Below are 18,669 nucleotides of genomic sequence, written 5' to 3'. Positions count from 1 at the left end.
TGTGCAGTGGCTGTTGAATGTAGGTGTTTTTCTTTTCTATACTCAAGGAAACTGGCTCAGAGGAGTTCATAAACACTCACAGTCCCATAGCTAGTCAGTGATGGAGCTGGATTCAGACTCAGGTCCCATGCCAAAGCTCAGCCTCTGGATTTCTTAAGAATAGAAATCTCTACAATTTAGATTTAAAAAAAAATATTCAAACTGATACTTGAGCAGGATATAAGTGGGTTGGATTGCAGAGTTTAACGCTTAACAACATGAATTGAAAATTTGCAGCATGTTCTGTTTTGTGCTTTTCTAAATTGGATTTGAGAGTTTAACGCTTAACAGCATGAACTGAAAGTTTGCAGCATGTTTGTTCTGTTTGTGCTTTTCTACATTGGATTCGGGGGTAAATCCGAATTTCAAATTCGGATTCTTGCCACAGACACATTGCACACAGCCTTACATAAGCAATAAACCCCTCTCTGTGCCAGGGCGATGTGGGCTGTAGAATGGTCCTGGACTTGAGGGCAGGAGGCCTGGGTTTGAGTCTTGTTAGATAGGGAAGGGGCCTTTGGCAGGTCCCTGAACCACTCTGAACCTCCGTTTTTCATTCACTGCAGAAAGAACCCCAGTTATCTCAGAGGGTTGTGGTGTGGATCAAAGGAGCAAATAAGTGAATGAGATGTTTGTGAGGGCGGTTCCCCCAGGAGGAGTTTTGTATGTGATCGTTGTCCCAAGTCTGCAGAGAGGAGTAAGGCTTGAAACACACTGAAAAGAAAGAGTCTACAGACAGGGGTCAGCAGAATCCTGGGTCAAGGTGAGAAAGAAGGACGTGGTTTGTTTCTGTTCTGCTGAGATCAGCTTGGGCGGAGAGAGAAGCTCGTTTGCGTGCTTGGAACCCTGTAATTATACTGTCACCTGGCGTCAGCCAATATATAATGCAGGGCCAGAGTGGAATTCTCTTGGGCAGGGAAGCAGGCAACATTCTTCCTCCCTCTCTCCTGGTCCTCATTCATTCATTCAGGGGCCACTGCAGGCTCTGAGCCATGCACTGAGGTCAATAAAGAAGGCAGTATGTCATGGGCAGTAGAGTCCGATAGATCTGGGTTTGAGTCTGACCCCCTCCCCCGAACAGTTGTGAAACTCAATTATTTGATTAAACTCCAGTTTCCTCAGCTATATTATAAGGAAAACAATTTCTGTCTCATGGGGCCATATGAAGATGAAAAGTGATGATGCTTATAAAGAAGTTTGCACAGTTCGTTGTACATAATGAACACTCAATAAATAAATAGTAGCTTATAAATCATAGTAATATAATCTCCACGGAGCCAAAAGGCACAGTGGGCCGTTTTGCTGTTTTCCTGTTTTCCCCCTCTAGCCTTTTAGAAGGTCACTGTGGGTAAGCAGAAGCAGAGGCCCAAGGGTTGGGACCCATGGCAACCAAAGCCTAGGTGGCTTGCTGTGCCATGGGAACCTTGAGCTGTGCACGCAGCCTGAGAAGCTGCCCAGCTTAAGTTTCTGAATAACGACTGTGTGTAAGGATGCTCCCTGCAGCAGCGCAGTAAAGGTCAGGCTTGTAGAACCCAGGCCCATAGTGCATCTAAGACAGTCCTTTCAGAGCTATAGTATTAACAGGAGGTGTATTATGTTTTTTGTGAATCCTTGTTTTGTCACACATGGACCCCTGATATCAGGAAGTTGTCTCGGAGCTTGGAGGCTAATGCCTGGTCAGCTTTATGCACTTTTGGAGACAACTATACACACACACATGCTTATACTTGTGAGTGTGGATTCTTCCAAATGCTTTTTCTTTTTAAGGTCAAGCTTATTGAGATGTAATTAGTAAAATTTACCCTTTTCAGTATGAGCGTTTTAAGTGTGAGCTTGAATTCTGAGTTTTGATACATGCATACAGTTATGTAGCCACCACCATAATCAACATGCAGGAAAGTTCCATAATTTTCCAAAATTCTTTCACTCTCCTTTGTAGTTAGCCCTCCCACCGTCTCTAGTCCTGGCAACCACTGATCTGTTTTTGGTCCCTATAAACTTTCCTTTTTCAGGATAACATATAAACGGAATCATGCAGCATGTTGGCTTTGGGGTTTGGCTTCTTCCATGGCGTGTAATGCCTTTGGGACTCCAGATGCTTTTGATTGCAGCAAGTTGTTCTGAGATCAACATGGAAAACCAAGAGCATTCCTGTATACCATTAATAACCAAGAGAAAATCTAATTTATTTTTTAAATTTACTTTTTATTTTTTAATATTTATTTATTTATTTATGGCTACATCAAGTCTTAGTTGCAGCATGTGGGATCTTTCATTGTGGCGCGCAAGCTCAGTACTTGCGGCGTGCGGGCTTAGTTGCCCCATGGCATGTGGGATCTTAGTTCCCTGACCAGGGATCAAACCCACATCCCCTGCACTGGAAGGCGGATTCTTAACCACTGGACCACCAGGGAAGTCCCAAGAAAATCTAATTTTAAAAATGCACAATACCACCAAAACCCCCCTGAAGTACTTAAGAATAAAGAAAGTGAAACATGCCCAAGATATTTATAGAGAAATTTATAGCATATCATGAAAAGACATTAAAGAGGACTCAGTGGAAGAGACTGTGTTCATGAAGAGGAAACCTGATAAAGATGGTGATTCTTCCCAAGTAAACCTGTAACTTCAATGTACTCGCAATCAAAATGCAGATAAGGTTTTTCATGGAACTTGACAAGCTGTCATGAAATTCATATAGAAAAACAAAGGCTAAGTAGGCAAGACAGTTTTAAGAATATCAGGATTTATTATAAAGCTATGGAAATTAATACACTGTGGTATAGGTGCATGGCTAGTCGGTAGACCAGGGTAACAGAATGGAGAGCTGAAATAATACCTATACATGTTAGAAAACGTTACAAGTGATGGTAGAATTGAAAATCAGTAGGAAAGAATTCAGTAAATGTTATTGGGACAGTTGGGATCTGTACAGAAAAGAATAAAGTTGAATCCCTAACTCATAACATACATAAAGATAAGTTCCAGATGAATGAAAACCTAATAGTGAAAAAGCAAACATTAAACCCTTTTACGAGAAGATGTATGTGACCAGATTTCCTCAACAATATATATAAAAAAAACAAGCTATAAAAGAAAAGATTGATGCATTTATCATATAAAATTTAAAACTTCTGTACAGCAGAAGACACCACAGCAAAGTTAAAAGAACTTTTGATTGGGAAAAGATGTTTGCATTGCATATGTCCAAGGCATAATTTATACCCAGAATTCACAAAGAAGTCCTAAAAATCAGTAAGAAAAAGATGAATAACCTAATGGGGTGGGGGGGAGACGGAAGGGATATAAATAATTCAGTTAAGGGGGCCAAATGGCCAAAAGGCATAAAATGTTGATCAACTTCACTTGTAATTGAGGAAATGCAAATTAAAACAAACATGATATACTGTTTCACGTCAGTCAGACTGGCAATAATTTTTAAATCTGACAATATTAATTTGGCAAGAATGGGGAGCATCAGAATTCGTTTACACTGCAGGCAAGAGTAGAAACTGGTACAGCCTCTCTGGGGAGTGGTTTTGCATTGTCTGGAGGAAGATGCTATGCCCTGTGACCCAGCAGTTCCACACTGTGTGTAAACCTTAGAGAAAGTCTCATATGTGCCCAGGGAGACATATATAAGAATGTTTGTTCCAGCCCTGTCTGTAATAGTGACAACTTGGAAATATGCATCAATAGAATGAATAAATAAGCCATAATATATTCATATAATGAAATAGTATACAGAGGTTAAAAATGATCTAGAAAGACAAGTCTCAACCTGGATCAAAATTTCAAAAACTGACTAAAGGAGGCATAAATTATTCACTTTGGGGAAGAAAATGTGTCAAAGTATATCAAAATGTTTAGGATATAAACCCCTTGACTCCATAATTCTATATCCAGAAATTTATCCCACAAATATATTCATACGAGAGTGCCAATATGTAAATACACACAAACACACACACAGATTTCTTTACAGCAGTATTTATAACAATAAAAACTAAGAAGCATATTAGGTATCTATTGCTACACAGCAAAATACCTAAAAAGTTAGCTGGTTAAACCTACAGTAAACATTTTTTATCTCACATGGCTTCTGTGGGTCAGGAATTTGAGGAAACTTCAACAGGATGGTTCAGCTCAAGCTTTTTTCATTAGGCTGTGATTAAGCTATATGGGGGCTGCAGTTATCTGAGGGCTTCACTAGAGTTGAAGGATCCACATCCCAGATGGCTCCCTCACTTGATAGGCATGTTGGCGCTGGATTTTGATGAGAGATTCACTTCCTCTCCAGGGCTGATTGTGTGTCCTTGCAACATGGTAGCTGATGTCCTGCACAGAAGGTAATCTGAGAGGGGTGAAACCACAGTGTCTTGTATGACATAGTCTCAGAAGTCACACACTGCCATTTCCACCTTAGTCTGTTCTTTGGAGGTGAATCACCAAGTCTGGCCCACATTCAAGGGGACCTAAATTAAGCTTCACCTTTCGAAAAAACGAATGTCAAAAAAAAAGAATTTGTATACGTATTTTAAAATCATTACAGGAAAAAAACTTAAACATCTATTAATGAAAGGCTGGTTCAATGAACTGTGACTCTTATCCCCAAACTTTTTTTTTGTAGCACACCCCTTCAGTAAAAAAAAAAAAAAAAATTTTAATACACACTTCTAATATAAAAATATGAACTACAGTTGACACTTGAACAACATGGGTTTGAAGTGCACAGGTCCACTTATATGCAAATTTTTTTCAATAAATATATTGGAAAATTTGGGGGGATTTGCAACAATTTGAAAAAACTCACAAACCATGTAACCTAGAAATATTGAAAAAGTTAACAAAACGGTATGTCATGAACGCATAAAATATATGTAGATAGTAGTCTATCCTCAAGGTGTGATATTTAATATAAATTAATAATGTGTTAGTTTTCTTACTGTTTTATAACTTTGCTTTCAAAGAATTACATTATCATGCAGTATGCCTCTCTTTCTCATAATTGGAGAAATTATGTATCACCCTATCATCACAGATAAGTGGGTTTTTTTAATGTAACAATGTTTCCAATCCTGTATTAAGAATATTACTGTTGGAGTTCCCTGGTGGTGCAGTGGTTAAGAATCCGCCTGCCAATGCAGGGGACACGGGTTCGATCCCTGGTCGGGGAAGATCCCACATGCCGCGGAGCAGCTAAGCCCATGCACCACAACTACTGAGCCTGTACTGTAGAGCCCACGAGCCACAACTACAGAGCCTGCGTGCCACAATACTGAAACCCGCACGCCTTGAGCCCGTGCTCCACAACAAGAGAAGCCACTGCAATGAGAAGCCCTCCCACCACAATGAAGAGTAGCCCCCGCTCAATGCAACTAGAGAAAGCCCGTGTGCAGCAGCAAAGACCCAATGCAGCCAAAAATAAATAAATTTAAAAAAAGCATATTAATGTAATACTGTATGCCATATCAACTGTCTAACGATTCATTCATTAGTGTATAGGCTAGGCCACCACGAAGCAATTCTATCTATCACACTGGGCTACCATAAAACAATCACATTGCTGCTTCTTCATTATCAACGTACAAATCACTATACCTGTAAATAAATATGAATTTCTTTTTCATATTACCTTTTCATTTTCGATGCCTAGTGTTAGTAATACACATAACATCTACAGTGTTTTGTATCATATAAGACAATATTGATGTAGGTACTGACAGATGATTCATCTTGTAAACAGATGACATAAACTTATGGTATTGATAAACACAGTACAGTACTCTAAATGTATTTTCTCTTCCTACAATTTTCTTAATAACATTTTCTTTAGCTTACTTTATTATAAGAATACAGTATGTAATACATACAAAATATGTGTTTATTTTTTATGGTATTGGTAAGGCTTCTGGTCATCAGTAGGCTATTCGTAGTAAAGTTTGGGGGGAATCAAAAGTTATACATGGATTTTTGACTGTGCAGGGGTTTGGCATCCCTAACCTTCACATTATTCAAGGGTCAACTGTATATTTTCCAATTATATACATGTACACTTGACTAATTAAAAAAAAATTCAAAAACTGGGAATTCCCTGGTGGTCCAGTGGTTAGGACTCTGTGCTTTCACTGCTGAGGGTGTGGGTTCAATCTATGGTCAGGGAACTAAGATCCTGCAAGCCGCGCAGCGTGGCCAAAAAAAAAAAAAAAACGTAGGGACTTCTCTGGTGGTCCAGTGGTAAAGAATCTGCCTTCCAATGCAGAGGATGCGGGTTTGATCCCTGGTTGGGGAACTAAGATCCCATGTACCACGGGACAACTAAGCCCGCGTACCACAACTTCTGAACTCGCACGCCACAACTTCTGAGCTCGCACGCCTCAACAAGAGATCCTGCGTGCTGCAAACTACAGGTCTCACATGCACTGGAGCGTGCGCACCACAACTAGAGAACGAAAAACCCACACGCCACACTAGAGAGAAGCCCACACACCACAACTAGAGAGAGAAAACCCATGCACCACATCTAGAGAGAAGCCCGCACGCCACAATGAAAGATCCTGCGTGCTTCAACTAAGACCTGACACAGCCTAAAAAAATAAATTAAATAAATAAACATCTTTTTAAAAATTTCAAAAACAAGTTTGAGTGAAAATATTTCAGTGGAATACATATAGTGTGATTCCATTTATATAATGTTTAAATAGATATAAATAGTTTTTTTGTTTTTAGGCATGGCTTATGTAGTTGATAAAAACATGGTAAGAATGATAAGCACCAAATTCAAGATGGTGCTTATTTGGGGGAAGGAGAGAGAGAAATGTATGAGGAAAGAGTATATGGGAGACTTCAAATATATCTCTCATGTTTTAAGTTTTCCCATATTAAAAATTGTAGCATATTTATTGGAATGCCAAAAGGAGCCCAAGAACCAAGGAGTACCCTTCTGTTAGAGAGTAAAAATGGTCTTGGAAATTAATTCTCAGAGAAATAAATCAAAATTGATTCATAAACTGTGAGGAAAAAACCTACAGAGGACAGTAATTAGAAATTGTATATCTTTTGCGTCAATGCTGAGCATGCATCGCTGCCAGCCCTGGGGCCCCAGCAGGGCTGGAAAATGGTGGAGCTGGCAGAGGCAGGGGCGACCGAGTGTTTAGGGGAACCTGTGGCTGAGATGGAATCGGGCGCGGGCTCACCCTCTGGGACCCTCCACTTCCAGTGGCTGCTGTTCTTGAGCTTGGTGAGCCCAGCCCTAGGTGGGGCCTGGTCAGGCTTTCAACAGACCTCCCATCTCTCTTCTTAGGAAATTGTAACTCCTTGGAGATTAACTAGAGAATGAAGAGAAGCCCCTAGGCCCTACTTAGAGCAGGTATCTTGTCATTCAAGCTGAAAGAAAAGAGCATATTATTCACTTGGAAAGGAATAACAACTCCCCTCATTAAATGCCTGACTGCTAGCACCACCCAGCAAACATCCTGTACTACCAAGTAGATGATTCAGCCGGTCTGTAATGAACAAAAGACAACTGAGTGAGGAAATGGACTTGTATTATTCAGAGGAAAGAAGAATGTCTTTCCTTTCCTTGAACAAGAGGGAGACTGACAAAAATTCTTTGCTTGACCAAACTTTCGTCAGGTTCCTGAACCGTCTCCTAGGCCCATCCCTGTAGTTTGTTGTAAAATCTGGTTTTAGCAAGAACCTCCCCCCTGCCCCCATATCTGATCACCCAAGATGTCTGATCAGGTTCTTTATCCTCCACCCCGCTTCCCCACCCAGTGATGTCTGATCACCCTGGCTTGTCTTCAGCAAGAATCTGTTAGATTGGTTTAGCCAGAATACCCCTCATCCCTGATGTTTCCTCTTAGTAATTTTCCATCCACTGACCCCCACCGTGCACCTTGGCTATAAATTCCCACTCGTCCATGCTGTATTTGGAGTTGAGCCTGGTCTTTCTCCCCAACCCCCTGTAAAATCCCTTTACAGTGATCCCTATACTTATGTCGATAAAGTCTGCCTTACCATCTTCAAAAAGAAAAAAAAAAGAAATTCTATATTTTTATGTTATTAAGAACAAAAAGCACAAAATGTAATCAGTGTAAATTTTAATACCTTTTAATGTTCAGAGGAAACAATGTACCTTCATGACTTGGAAGACCTTTTGTGAAAATTCATTTTTTAAATATTTTTTATTGAAGTATAGTTGATTTACAATGTTGTGTTAGTTTCTGGTGAACAGCAAAGTGACTCAGATACATACATATATATATAATATGTGTATTATATATATATACTTTTTCATATTCTTTTCCATTATGGTTAATCCCAGGATATTGAATATAGTGCCCTGTGCTATGCAGTAGGACCTTGTTGTTTACCCGTTCTATATATATTATAATAGTTTGCGTCTACTAATCCTAAGCTCCCAGTCTATCCCTCCCCTACCTCCTCTCCCCCTTGGCAACCACAAGTCTGTTCTCTATGACTGTAAGTTGTTTCTGTTTTGTAAATAAGTTCATTTGTGTCATATTTTAGATTCCACATACAAGTGATATCATACGGTATTTGTTTTTCTTTTTCGGACTTACTTCACTTAGTATGATAATCTTTAGGTCCATCCATGTTGCTGCAAATGGCATTATTTCATTCTTTTTTATGGCTGAGCAGTATTCCATTGCATATATGTGCCATATCTTCTTTATTCATTCATCTGTCAACGGACAATTTAGGTTGCTTCCATGTCTTGGCTATTGTAAATAGTGCTGCTATGAACATAGGGGTGCGTGTAACTTTTCAAATTATAGCTTTGTCCAGATATATGCATAGGAGTAGGATTGTTGGATCATATGGCAACTCAATTTTTAGTTTTTTGAGGAACCTCTATACTGTTCTCCATAGTGGCTGTAGCAATTTACATTCCCACCAACAGTGTAGGAGGGTTCCCTTTTCTCCACACCTTCTCCAGCATTTGTTAGAAAATTCTTTTTTTTAATATGGCACATTATTTAATAAAAATTATATATAACATGTACTACAGAAAAGTACATAGAACATATGTGTACAGTTTAATATACATTTGTGATTATAAAGCAAAACTCTGCATAACTACCATCCAGGTCAAGAAATTCAGTATTCTGAAAGCCCCTGTGTGGTGTACCATTTCTTTTTTTTCTTTTTTTTTTCTTCAGGCTCATTTAATCCATACAACAAACCATGATATAGTTATTGTTTTTCCCCTTTTTACACATAAAGAAATTGAGATTGAGATTGAGAGAGCTTACAACCTATGCCAAATCACCATGTTACCATAGCATGAGCCGTAATTTGAATTCAGTCTCTCAGACAACCTCGAAGCCCCATACCCTATTCACTACACTGCAGAGACCTCTCCAAGCTGGGGTAGATCTTACTTTCTGCTCTTATGGTGTGCCATTTCTTAAATTCAATTTGTTTTATCATAACATGAACAACTGTACGAATAAGCCTGTTGTTTTACATTTAAAAATTAATTTCAGAAAAAAATATTGCTAGTACTGATTTTTTTTAATTTTCAAGATAATTTGGCATTGGGAATTGTTGGCCCAACACTAAGATGCCTGAGAAGACTGTGGAAGATACTGTTATTTCCATGGTTTACAAAAGTCTTGGCCCCAGTTGGTAGCGGTGGTGCCACAGCTTGTAGCTGAGCCCTAGGCCAACAGTTGCTCCCCGGCAGTCACTCCAGGCTCCGGGAAATGGTGGGCAGTCCTTCTCGGTGACTATAACTGGTGCCACAGTTAACCGTTAATTCCTGTGAGCAATACCTCTGTTCCTTGGTCAGAAGTTGATAAGTAGTTTGGGCTTCCCTGGTGGCTCAGTGGTTGGGAGTCCGCCTGCCGATGCAGGGGGCGCGGGTTCATGCCCCGGTCCGGGAGGATCCCGCGTGCCGCGGAGCGGTTGGGCCCATGAGCCATGGCCGCTGGGCCTGCACGTCCAGAGCCTGTGCTCTGCAATGGGAGAGGCCACAGCAGTGAGAAGCCTGCGTACCGCAAAAAAAAAAAAGTTGATAAGTAGCTTCAGAGTTACATTGGCCAATGGGGTAGGTGTATGGTCTTTGCCATTTTGGACTGCATTTGCTGTCTGCCTGGGACTCTGGGCACTTTTAAAAAACTCTTGGGGCAGATTGCCCGTGATGGTTGGGTGAAGGGTCCAGGACCCAAGGACCGGGAAACTTTACCCTGGACCAGGATTTCTCCACCTCGGCACTTCTGATGCTGTGGGCTAGATCATGCTTTATTGGGGCTGTCCTGTATGTTGTAGCGTGTCTAGCAGCATCCCTGGCCTCCACCCACTAGATACCAATAGGTTTCTCTCAGCTGTGACAACCAGTTTCCAGACATTGCCCAGATGTCCCCCAGGCAGCTAAATCACCCCCAGTTGGGAACCGCTGCCTTAGAGGGTAGAATTCTCATGAGGCTCATGGTCCCTCCCGTGCAGCTGTGGAAGAGGTGGGAGAGGCAACCCGGCTGAAGGCCCCTAATTTGGAGCAGTGGGAGGAATTAGGGCAAAGATAGGAGGAATGCAGCAGGCGGATAGATGGAGGCGGTGAGTTGGGGAGGGGCCTTCTGGGCAGCAGTACATGGCAGTGGGCAGAGGGAGGGTGGTGCAGGGCTCTGCGGCTCTGAGGCGCCGGGCAAGCCTCCGTTCACAGAAAACTGGGAGGAGTGTGTTAGCACAGAACCCCGTCTCCCCCCTAGAGAATGGCACTCAAGCCTTCCCTTCCCGCTCTTGAGCCGACCTTGAGCTCTTAAGCAGCATTAGATCTTTCTAAGAATTTTACCGCTTTCCTCTTGACCTTGTAGAGAGAGTCATGTGACTCTCTCAAGTGGGCTGGTTCCTTGGAGAGAGATTGCCATCGTTTGACATTTATTCACCCATCAGACATGTGTCCGGCACCCACTTGGACAAGGGCTGTGTGAGGTGCCAGGGACCCCACTAATCACCCAGGCCTGGATGGTCTGACTCAACCAGCCCAGGCAGCCCTGGGAGAAGACGGTAAGCCTGTCGTCAGGCTACCCCGCTCACATCCCAGCTCGGCTCCTGGCTGTTGTGTCTCTTGGGGCCTCAGTGTCCTAGTCCCTAGTCTGTAAAATGGAGCAGTAAGGGGACTTCCCTGGTGGTCCAGTGGTTAAGACTCTGTGCTCCCATTGCAGGGGACACAGGTTCAATCCCTGGTCAGGGAACTAGATCCCGCGTGCTGCAACTAAAGACCCGGCACAGCCAAATAAATAAGTAAATATTAAAAAAAAAAAAAAGGAGTAAGAATTCTTATCCCGTATGGGTGTTGAGAGAATTGAGAGAATATACAGGCTGTAGAGCAGTGCCTGGCATTAGTGGGTCATCAGTGATATTAATAGCATTATTTTTAATTTTTTAAAAAATTAAAACTACTACATAAGGACTGTAATAGACTTAACAAGTGTCAAGAAAATTCTGAGGGACAAGTGATCAAAGACTCACAGAAGTGGCTCTTTTGAGATGGGTCTTAAAGGATTAGTGAGACTTTATCAGGGGGGAATAAAAGGGCTGTGGGAAGATCATGCACTAAAATTCAGGCAGAAGAGCCAGACAGCAGGAAGTCACAGATTGTGAGCTTGTGAGCCCGGCTCACTGGGGGACAGCTGCTGGCCTTAGGGTCCGGAGCTGAGGGAGGAGGGTCTGGGAGGCCAGCAAGGAGAAGGGCCTTGTCAGGGGGACTCAGTCTGAATGGGCATAAGTCCCAAGCCCCTTTGGCTTGGGCCTGCTTCGTTTGTTACTTCTTTGCTCCAAAATAGATTTAGAAGAACTCGCCATTTTCATCCCATTCTCCTTCCCCTGGACAGTGAAATACTGCGTCTGCTCCCTTACACGTCAGTGTTTCACAGCTTTTAGAGACAGGAAAGCAAATTCGTCTTGCTGTCCCTGTGCTGTCAAAAGGGAACCAGGTGGGGGGATGCTGGCAGCCACTTCACATGCGAGTCCAGCAGACGGACGGAGCACTGGCCTCCCTGGGCTGGGTGCCCGTGCTTCCCACCTCTGTGACCACTCAGGAGATGTTGTTGGCCATCAGGGTTCACAGAGGAGCAGATCTGTGGGCCACTGGGTCGAGATGCATTTTCCACCCGCCTCTTCTGCTGCTCACACGCTGCCTCAGAGCAGGGGCTGGACACCACCCTGGCAGATGTGGCTAATAAGCAGGGCATCTGTGCCAAAGGACGGTGTGTTTATTTCACTGGAGCCTGTGGTGTTGTGCCCGAGGCTTTGCTGAATCAGACCAGTGCTGTCTGGCATCCCCTTGCTGCTGAGAACTCAGTCCCAAGGTCACGAGTGTCCCCTGGATGGCTCTGGCCTTTGCTTCACCACTCTCTGAGACTTCCCAGAATGAACATATATTTACTGAGCACTTACCAGGCCCAGGGGGTGTGGTTACATGAGCAAGATAGACACCATCCTCGACTTTGTGGAACTTACAAGTCTTGTGGGAGAGACAGACATTGAATAAACCATTGCACGTGGTATGGATAAGGGCTAAGAAAGGGGACTATCCAGGGAGTGGCAGTGAAGAACAGGAGAGGAACCTAATCTTCAGGGGGTGCTGAGGTCAGGAAAGGCTCACAGAGGAAGGAAGACTCTCCCTGGTATCTGAGAATACTGCTTAGGGGGCGGGACAGCATGGGGCTGTTGGGGAGACCCCCCTCTCTGAGCTGGCTTGTGACGGAATCCAGTGGGCTTCCCCAAGCTGCCTGTGTCTTTGGCGCTGTGGCCATCCCTCTCTTTCTTAAATTTCTTGCTTCCTTTCAGACTACTCGTTTGTCCCCTTAGCTGTCTTATCTTGCTCCCCAGATATAATTTCGGCCTTTCCAGAGGGTGGCCCCATTTTTGGCTTCATGACCTCAAACCACCCTGCTGTGTTGCCAAATGACAGATTGAAGGAGGTCGGTGTGGAGCTGTAACAGGACATGGAGGTTCCCAAGCATGTCCCAGCCATGAGCAGAAAACCTTCAGGGCATTCAGAAAAATTAATCAAGCCTCACAGCAGCATTTTCTGTAGCTTGGAGGATGCTTCTTGCATCGAAGATGACACTTTCCACCAAATAGGATGAATGAAAATCACATTTCTCTTTCTTCCCCTGTCTCCCCTCCAGGCTAATATTTGGCACCCTTTACCCTGCGTATTCTTCCTACAAGGCTGTGAAATCGAAGGACATTAAAGAATATGTAAGTAGCACTTTTTGGGGGCGGGGTGGTGGTGGTGATGGGGTTCGATGGGGGAATCTGGGCGAGCAGTGCAGGGGCGGGGCGCAGATGCCCTCTTTGGTGGGTACTGGGAAGCAGCGCAGTACAGCGACCTGCTGGGTGTGACCCAGGAGTCCTCTCCCGGCTAGACCTCCTCTTTAGACCTAGAGTGTGGAAGTGAGCAGAGCGGGGAGGCCTGGCAAGGGGAAATGGCACCTGGAATTGGAGGCCCCCAGTGGCCACAGGCCACTCGATGGCCTTGAAAGAGTGACGTCATCTCTCTGAGCCTCAGTTTCCTTGTCTGGACTGGAAAGCAGCGTTACTGGGAGACCGTCTGGCATTGGAGGCAGGAGCACAGGTCCTAAAGCCCAGCAGACCCTGCCTAGCAATTGGGATCCCCATGCCGGTGCTGTGATTTGAACACCCCACAGTTTAAGCCCTGTTGCTTTATAAGCTTTTAGAGGGCAGGAGTTACCATCCTCCTGTGACTGTTTCCCACTGCACCTCGCAGAGAGCTGAACACACGGGCAGGGGATTCGGAGTCCTTACTGGTTGGAGGATTGTATTACTGTTGGGTGACTTGGGTGCCCCAGTCACAGCCCTAAATGTGCTGGGCACCTCTGGGCAGGAGAACCATCAGACCACACCTTGATTGATGAAGACCTGTGGGGGGTGGCTGGGGAGGGAGGAGTGTCCCTCCCCAGGGAGGACAGTATCCCAGGTCGAAGTACAAAAGATACAGATTTTGTCATCAAGAGACTGAAGTCAAGCCCTGGCTCTGATGTCTGATTGGCACAATGCTTGACAAGAATCTTCACTTCCAGGAGCCTCGGTTTCCTCATCTGAGCAGTGGGTGGATATCAACAATCCTAGCGCCTAGTGTTGTGAGGGACAAAGAGTCTTTGCTCTGCTTTTACTCAGAAGAGGTCACTTGGCAAGTTAGGCACAGGCAAAGAAGTCATTCAAAGCAGGTTTGGAAGTTCTCAGCTTTCCCAGGATGTCTTTAGGATGAAACCAGCCACCTGCAGATCAGCTCAACCAGAGCTGCGTACACCCACCCTCTGAGTTTCTTAGAACTGCTTGCCTGGCTTGCATTTGCTACGAAGCAGGGGATCCAGACGGGGCGTGTTCTCCTGTGGAGGCTGGGTCCCCAGCATGTGTCTGTGAACGCATCTCAGAGTGTGAACTATAAATAGCTGTTAAGTTGCAAGCACAGAACTTCATGATTCCTAATGGGCTCGGCCCAGGGGAAAGCACTGGGCAGCCTCCTCCAGGTCTCCCTTTCTCCGACTGCTTCCAGCCTGGGGAGGGGGGGACGCTGTGCCAGGAAAGGAAGCAAAGCAGAGGTCACCGCAGTTCAAGGTCTGATCCTCCGATTTGCAGGGGTAGAAACTCAACGCTGTCCGCTCATCCGGGAGAGAGCAAACCCTGGTGAATTGTTTTGCTCTATCTAAACTCACAGGAGCCTGGCTTATGACTAGAACGGCAATCATTAATTTAAATGGAAAAATATAACTGACAAGCGGAGCAGCTGTTTGTGTTGGCGGTGAGCACGTGCTTTTCCCAGGAGGGAACGCTTGAGAGCTAAGATTAGACAGTTTCTCGGTAAAAATGGAACTGGAAGCAAGGCACCCGGTGGTATTACGGGAGACCTGCCTCCTTTTCCTGCGCTTTTTCACATGCGCTCACCTCACACACTTGCGTGCATGCTCACGTGCTTTCTCCCACGTGCATTCACACTCCTTTTGACCAACAGACCCATTTGTCCAAGAGGGAAACCTGGAAACTTCCTTTAACTCCTGTCCCTTCCTCACCACCCGTCCCCACCCAGACGCCCAGGTGGTGACTAGGACCCTTCCTCTGGATCCTCCTTAAAATCTTTCAAACCAGGTCTCTCCCTCTGTGCTGCCTCTCTCTCCAGTGAGGCTCTCATCGTCGTTTCCTGGAATGCCACAGTGGCCTCCTGTATTCAATTTTTTTATTGCCACGGTAACAAATGACCATGAATTTAGTGGCTTAAAAGAACACAAATGCGGGACTTCCCTGGTGGTCCAGTGGTTAGAACTCCAGGCTTCCACTGCAGGAGGCACAGTTTCAATCCGTGGTCGGGGATCTAAGATCCCACAAGCTGCACGATGCAGCCAAAAAAAAAAAAAAAAACAACCCCACAAATGTATTATCTCACAGTTCTGGAGGTCAGAAGTTGGATGGGTCTCACTGGGTTGCAATCAAGCCTCCTTTTGGAGACTGTAGGGGAGAGTCCCATTTCCTTGCCTTTTCCAGTTCCTGGAGGCCACCTGCATTCCTCGGCTCGAGCCTCCTTCTCCATCGTCAGAACCAGCAGCATCGCGTCTCCCACCGTTCTTCCGTAATCCTGTCTCCCTCTGACCACAGCCAGGAAAGGTTCTCGACTTGTAAAGATCATGTGAATACATTGGGTCTGCCTGGATAATCCAGGATAATCTTCCCATCTGAAAGTCCTTAACTTAATAACTGCAAAGTCCCGTGTGTCTTATAATGTAATATACTCACAGGTCCTGGGGATTAGGACGAGGACATTTTGGGGGCAGGGACTGTTATTCTGCCTGCCGTACCGCTAACTGCTTCCTCCACCTCCTGTTCCTCATCTCATGCTCTGTTGTCTACATCACTTCTACAAGCCTTTGAAAAATGGAAATCTATTCATTTTACTCCCCCTGGATCCTTTCATGGCTGCTTATTACCTGCAGGATGAAGTCCAAACTCCATTAGACAGTGTTGAACCTTCCTGATCTTGCTCTCCCTACTTTCCAGCCACTTCTCTACAAGCATTCAGTGCTTCTCTTTTTTTTTAATATTTATTTATTTTCTTTATTTTTTTGGCCGTGTTGGGTCTTAGTTGCGACACGTGGGAATTTTTGTTGCGGTGGGCGGGCTTCTCTCTCGTTGTGGCGCGAGGGCTCCAGAGCACATGGGCTCTGTAGTTGGCGGCACATGGGCTCTCTAGTTGAGGTGTGCGGGCTCAGTAGTTGTGGCGCACGGGCTTAGTTGCCCTTCAGCATGTGGGATCTTAGTTCTCTGACCAGGGATCGAACCCTCATCCCCTGCATTGGAAGGCGGATTGTTTACCACTGGACCACCAGGGAAGTCCCACGTTCAGTGCTGTTGTTCTCAACGCCCAAAGTGTGGTCTGTGGACCGGCATTATCAACATCACCCGGGAGCTAGTTAGAAGTGCAGAGTTTCAAGCCCTACCCAGACCTCCTGAATAAAAATTGGCATTTTTAACAAGATCCTCAGTTTGAGAAACACCGCTCTTGACGTTCATAGCTTTTTATGTCTTTCCAAACTTACTGCACTAGTCAAGCTTTTGAGACAAAAACTTAAACAGAAAGGAATTTATGGGAATCTGTAGGATTAACTAGAAGCCTGAGGAAAGATATTCAGAAATTGGGGAAGATCTGAGAAGGCTGGGTGACAGCCAAGCTTATACCTCAGGAAGGGCCTAGTTAGGAAGCTGCTGCCCAGGTCACCACCATGGAACTGGCTGCCAGCTGCCCATGGCTTTGGAACATTTCATGAAGATACAAAACCCTGGATAGGGGCATTTGATTTTTCCAAGCCAGGATAATAGGCCTTGCCTCCCATAAAGACCTGCATGCTGGGAGACAACCTTCAAATGAGAAGGCTTTGGATGCTGGTAGTTTTAAAAAAAATACATACACATGCGCGCACACACACGCACACACACACACACACCCTCAGAGATACTGCACGTTTGGTTTCAGACCACAACAATAAAATGAATATCACCAAAAAGTGAGTCACACAAACTTTTTGGTTTCCTACTGCATATAAAAGTTGTGTTTACGTTATACTGTAGTCTATTAAGTGTGCAATAGCATTATGTCTAAAAAAACACTATACACACCTTTATTAAAAGATAATGCTTTTGGGAAAATGGTACCAATAGACTTGCTTAACCACAAACTTCCAGTTTATAAAAAAAAAAAAACCCCAAAAAACCACAATATCTGCAAAGTGCATTAAAAACACAGTAAAATGAGGTAGGCCTGTATATTATATATTTGAAAATATATAGTATAATGATCTATATTACAGTTACTTCTTGGGCTGCACAACGTCCACATCCACTTTTTTACCCAGGTTTTGGCTTTTAAAAAAAACCTTCCAGGGACTTCCCTGGTGGCGCAGTGGTTAAGAATCCACCTGCCTATGCAGGGGACCCGGGTTTGAGCCCTGGTCCGGGAAGATCCCACATGCCGTGGAGCAACTAAGCCCGTGCGCCACAGCTACTGAGCCTGCGCTCTGGAGCCCGTGAGCCACAACTACTGAAGCCCACGTGCCTAGAGCCCGTGCTCCACAACAAGAGAAGCCTCCGCAATGAGAAGCCCGCGCACCGCAATGAAGAGTAGCCCCCACTTGCCGCTACTAGAGAAAGCACTCATACAGCAACGAAGACCCAACTCAGCCAAAAAGAAAAAGAAAATAAACCTTCCAACAAGAATTCTCTACCACTCATTTATTGATGCTTGCTAAATCCAATTCTTCATCTGAGTCCAGCTCCAGATCCAGTATCCTCCGGCTCTGACAGGATCTAACCTTAATATTCAATACTCTAAAAATTAAATTGTCAAGTGAACCATCACTGATACACCCTATATACTATATTAGGGGGAGAAGGAGAATAAATAAAAATAAAATTAGTTAAAATATTTAAATCTATACCTAACACAGAAAGGAAGAAAATGGATAGAAGGCGCAGTCCTTATTTAGGCAAGTGGTCATGATTTCATAGTTGGTATTTATGTCTTTTGTTAAAAGATGATTTTTAAAAGGGTAAAATAATGATTCTTGTACAAATATAAAATTAACACATGTTGAAAATTTTACTTAACTCATTAAGTAATGAGGGAACCAGTAAGGTGTTAAAAAACAGTTCAAAGGAGACTCCAAAGAACATATATACATATAAGCATTGAGGAATGACTAAATGAATTTGTTCATAGATATTCAACTGATTTCTTGGGAAGCAGGGCCATTGGACCCAATTGTACCTCCATTGGACAAAATTCTTTGGCACATCTATAGACTAAATTATTTGCATTGTAATCAGTTTTCTGTAACTTACAAAGTTGCAAAATAGCTCAAAGACATTGTAAAACAAGACACCTGCAGAATTAAGATAACTCAGAAGGCTGCTCTGGACAGCACCTAGCATCCCACAGGGCACCCATTCCAAAGTCTTTCACAACTTTTCCTATTACTTCCCTCTTCCACCATCCAATCAGTGCTCCCCTGTGCCTTCAGTGTGGTTTCTTCTCAAGTGTGTGGCCTAAATCTTCATTCCTGAGGCCTTAGTAGTCTTACCTCTGTAGGG

At 44.1% G+C, this 18,669-nt stretch overlaps 1 protein-coding gene across 4 annotated transcripts in view; it reads left to right on the top strand.

Moving 5' to 3' along the window:
- REEP1 (receptor accessory protein 1) overlaps positions 1 to 18,669 on the top strand; it is a gene marked incomplete at both ends in the record, with an annotated part of 109,445 nt that overhangs the window by 40,020 nt on the left and 50,756 nt on the right. For all 4 annotated transcript variants that reach the window (XM_079721104.1, XM_079721103.1, XM_079721102.1 and 1 more), the window contains one exon: positions 13,200 to 13,272. In XM_079721104.1, the coding sequence (XP_079577230.1) occupies positions 13,200 to 13,272 (73 nt within the window). The remainder of the gene's footprint in view (positions 1 to 13,199; positions 13,273 to 18,669) is intronic.

This window comes from Hyperoodon ampullatus (assembly GCF_949752795.1).
Source record: "Hyperoodon ampullatus genome assembly, chromosome: 15".
Classification (NCBI taxonomy): domain Eukaryota; kingdom Metazoa; phylum Chordata; class Mammalia; order Artiodactyla; family Ziphiidae; genus Hyperoodon; species Hyperoodon ampullatus.
Note: the sequence above shows the minus strand (reverse complement) of the source record. Positions and strands in the feature narration are given on the sequence as shown.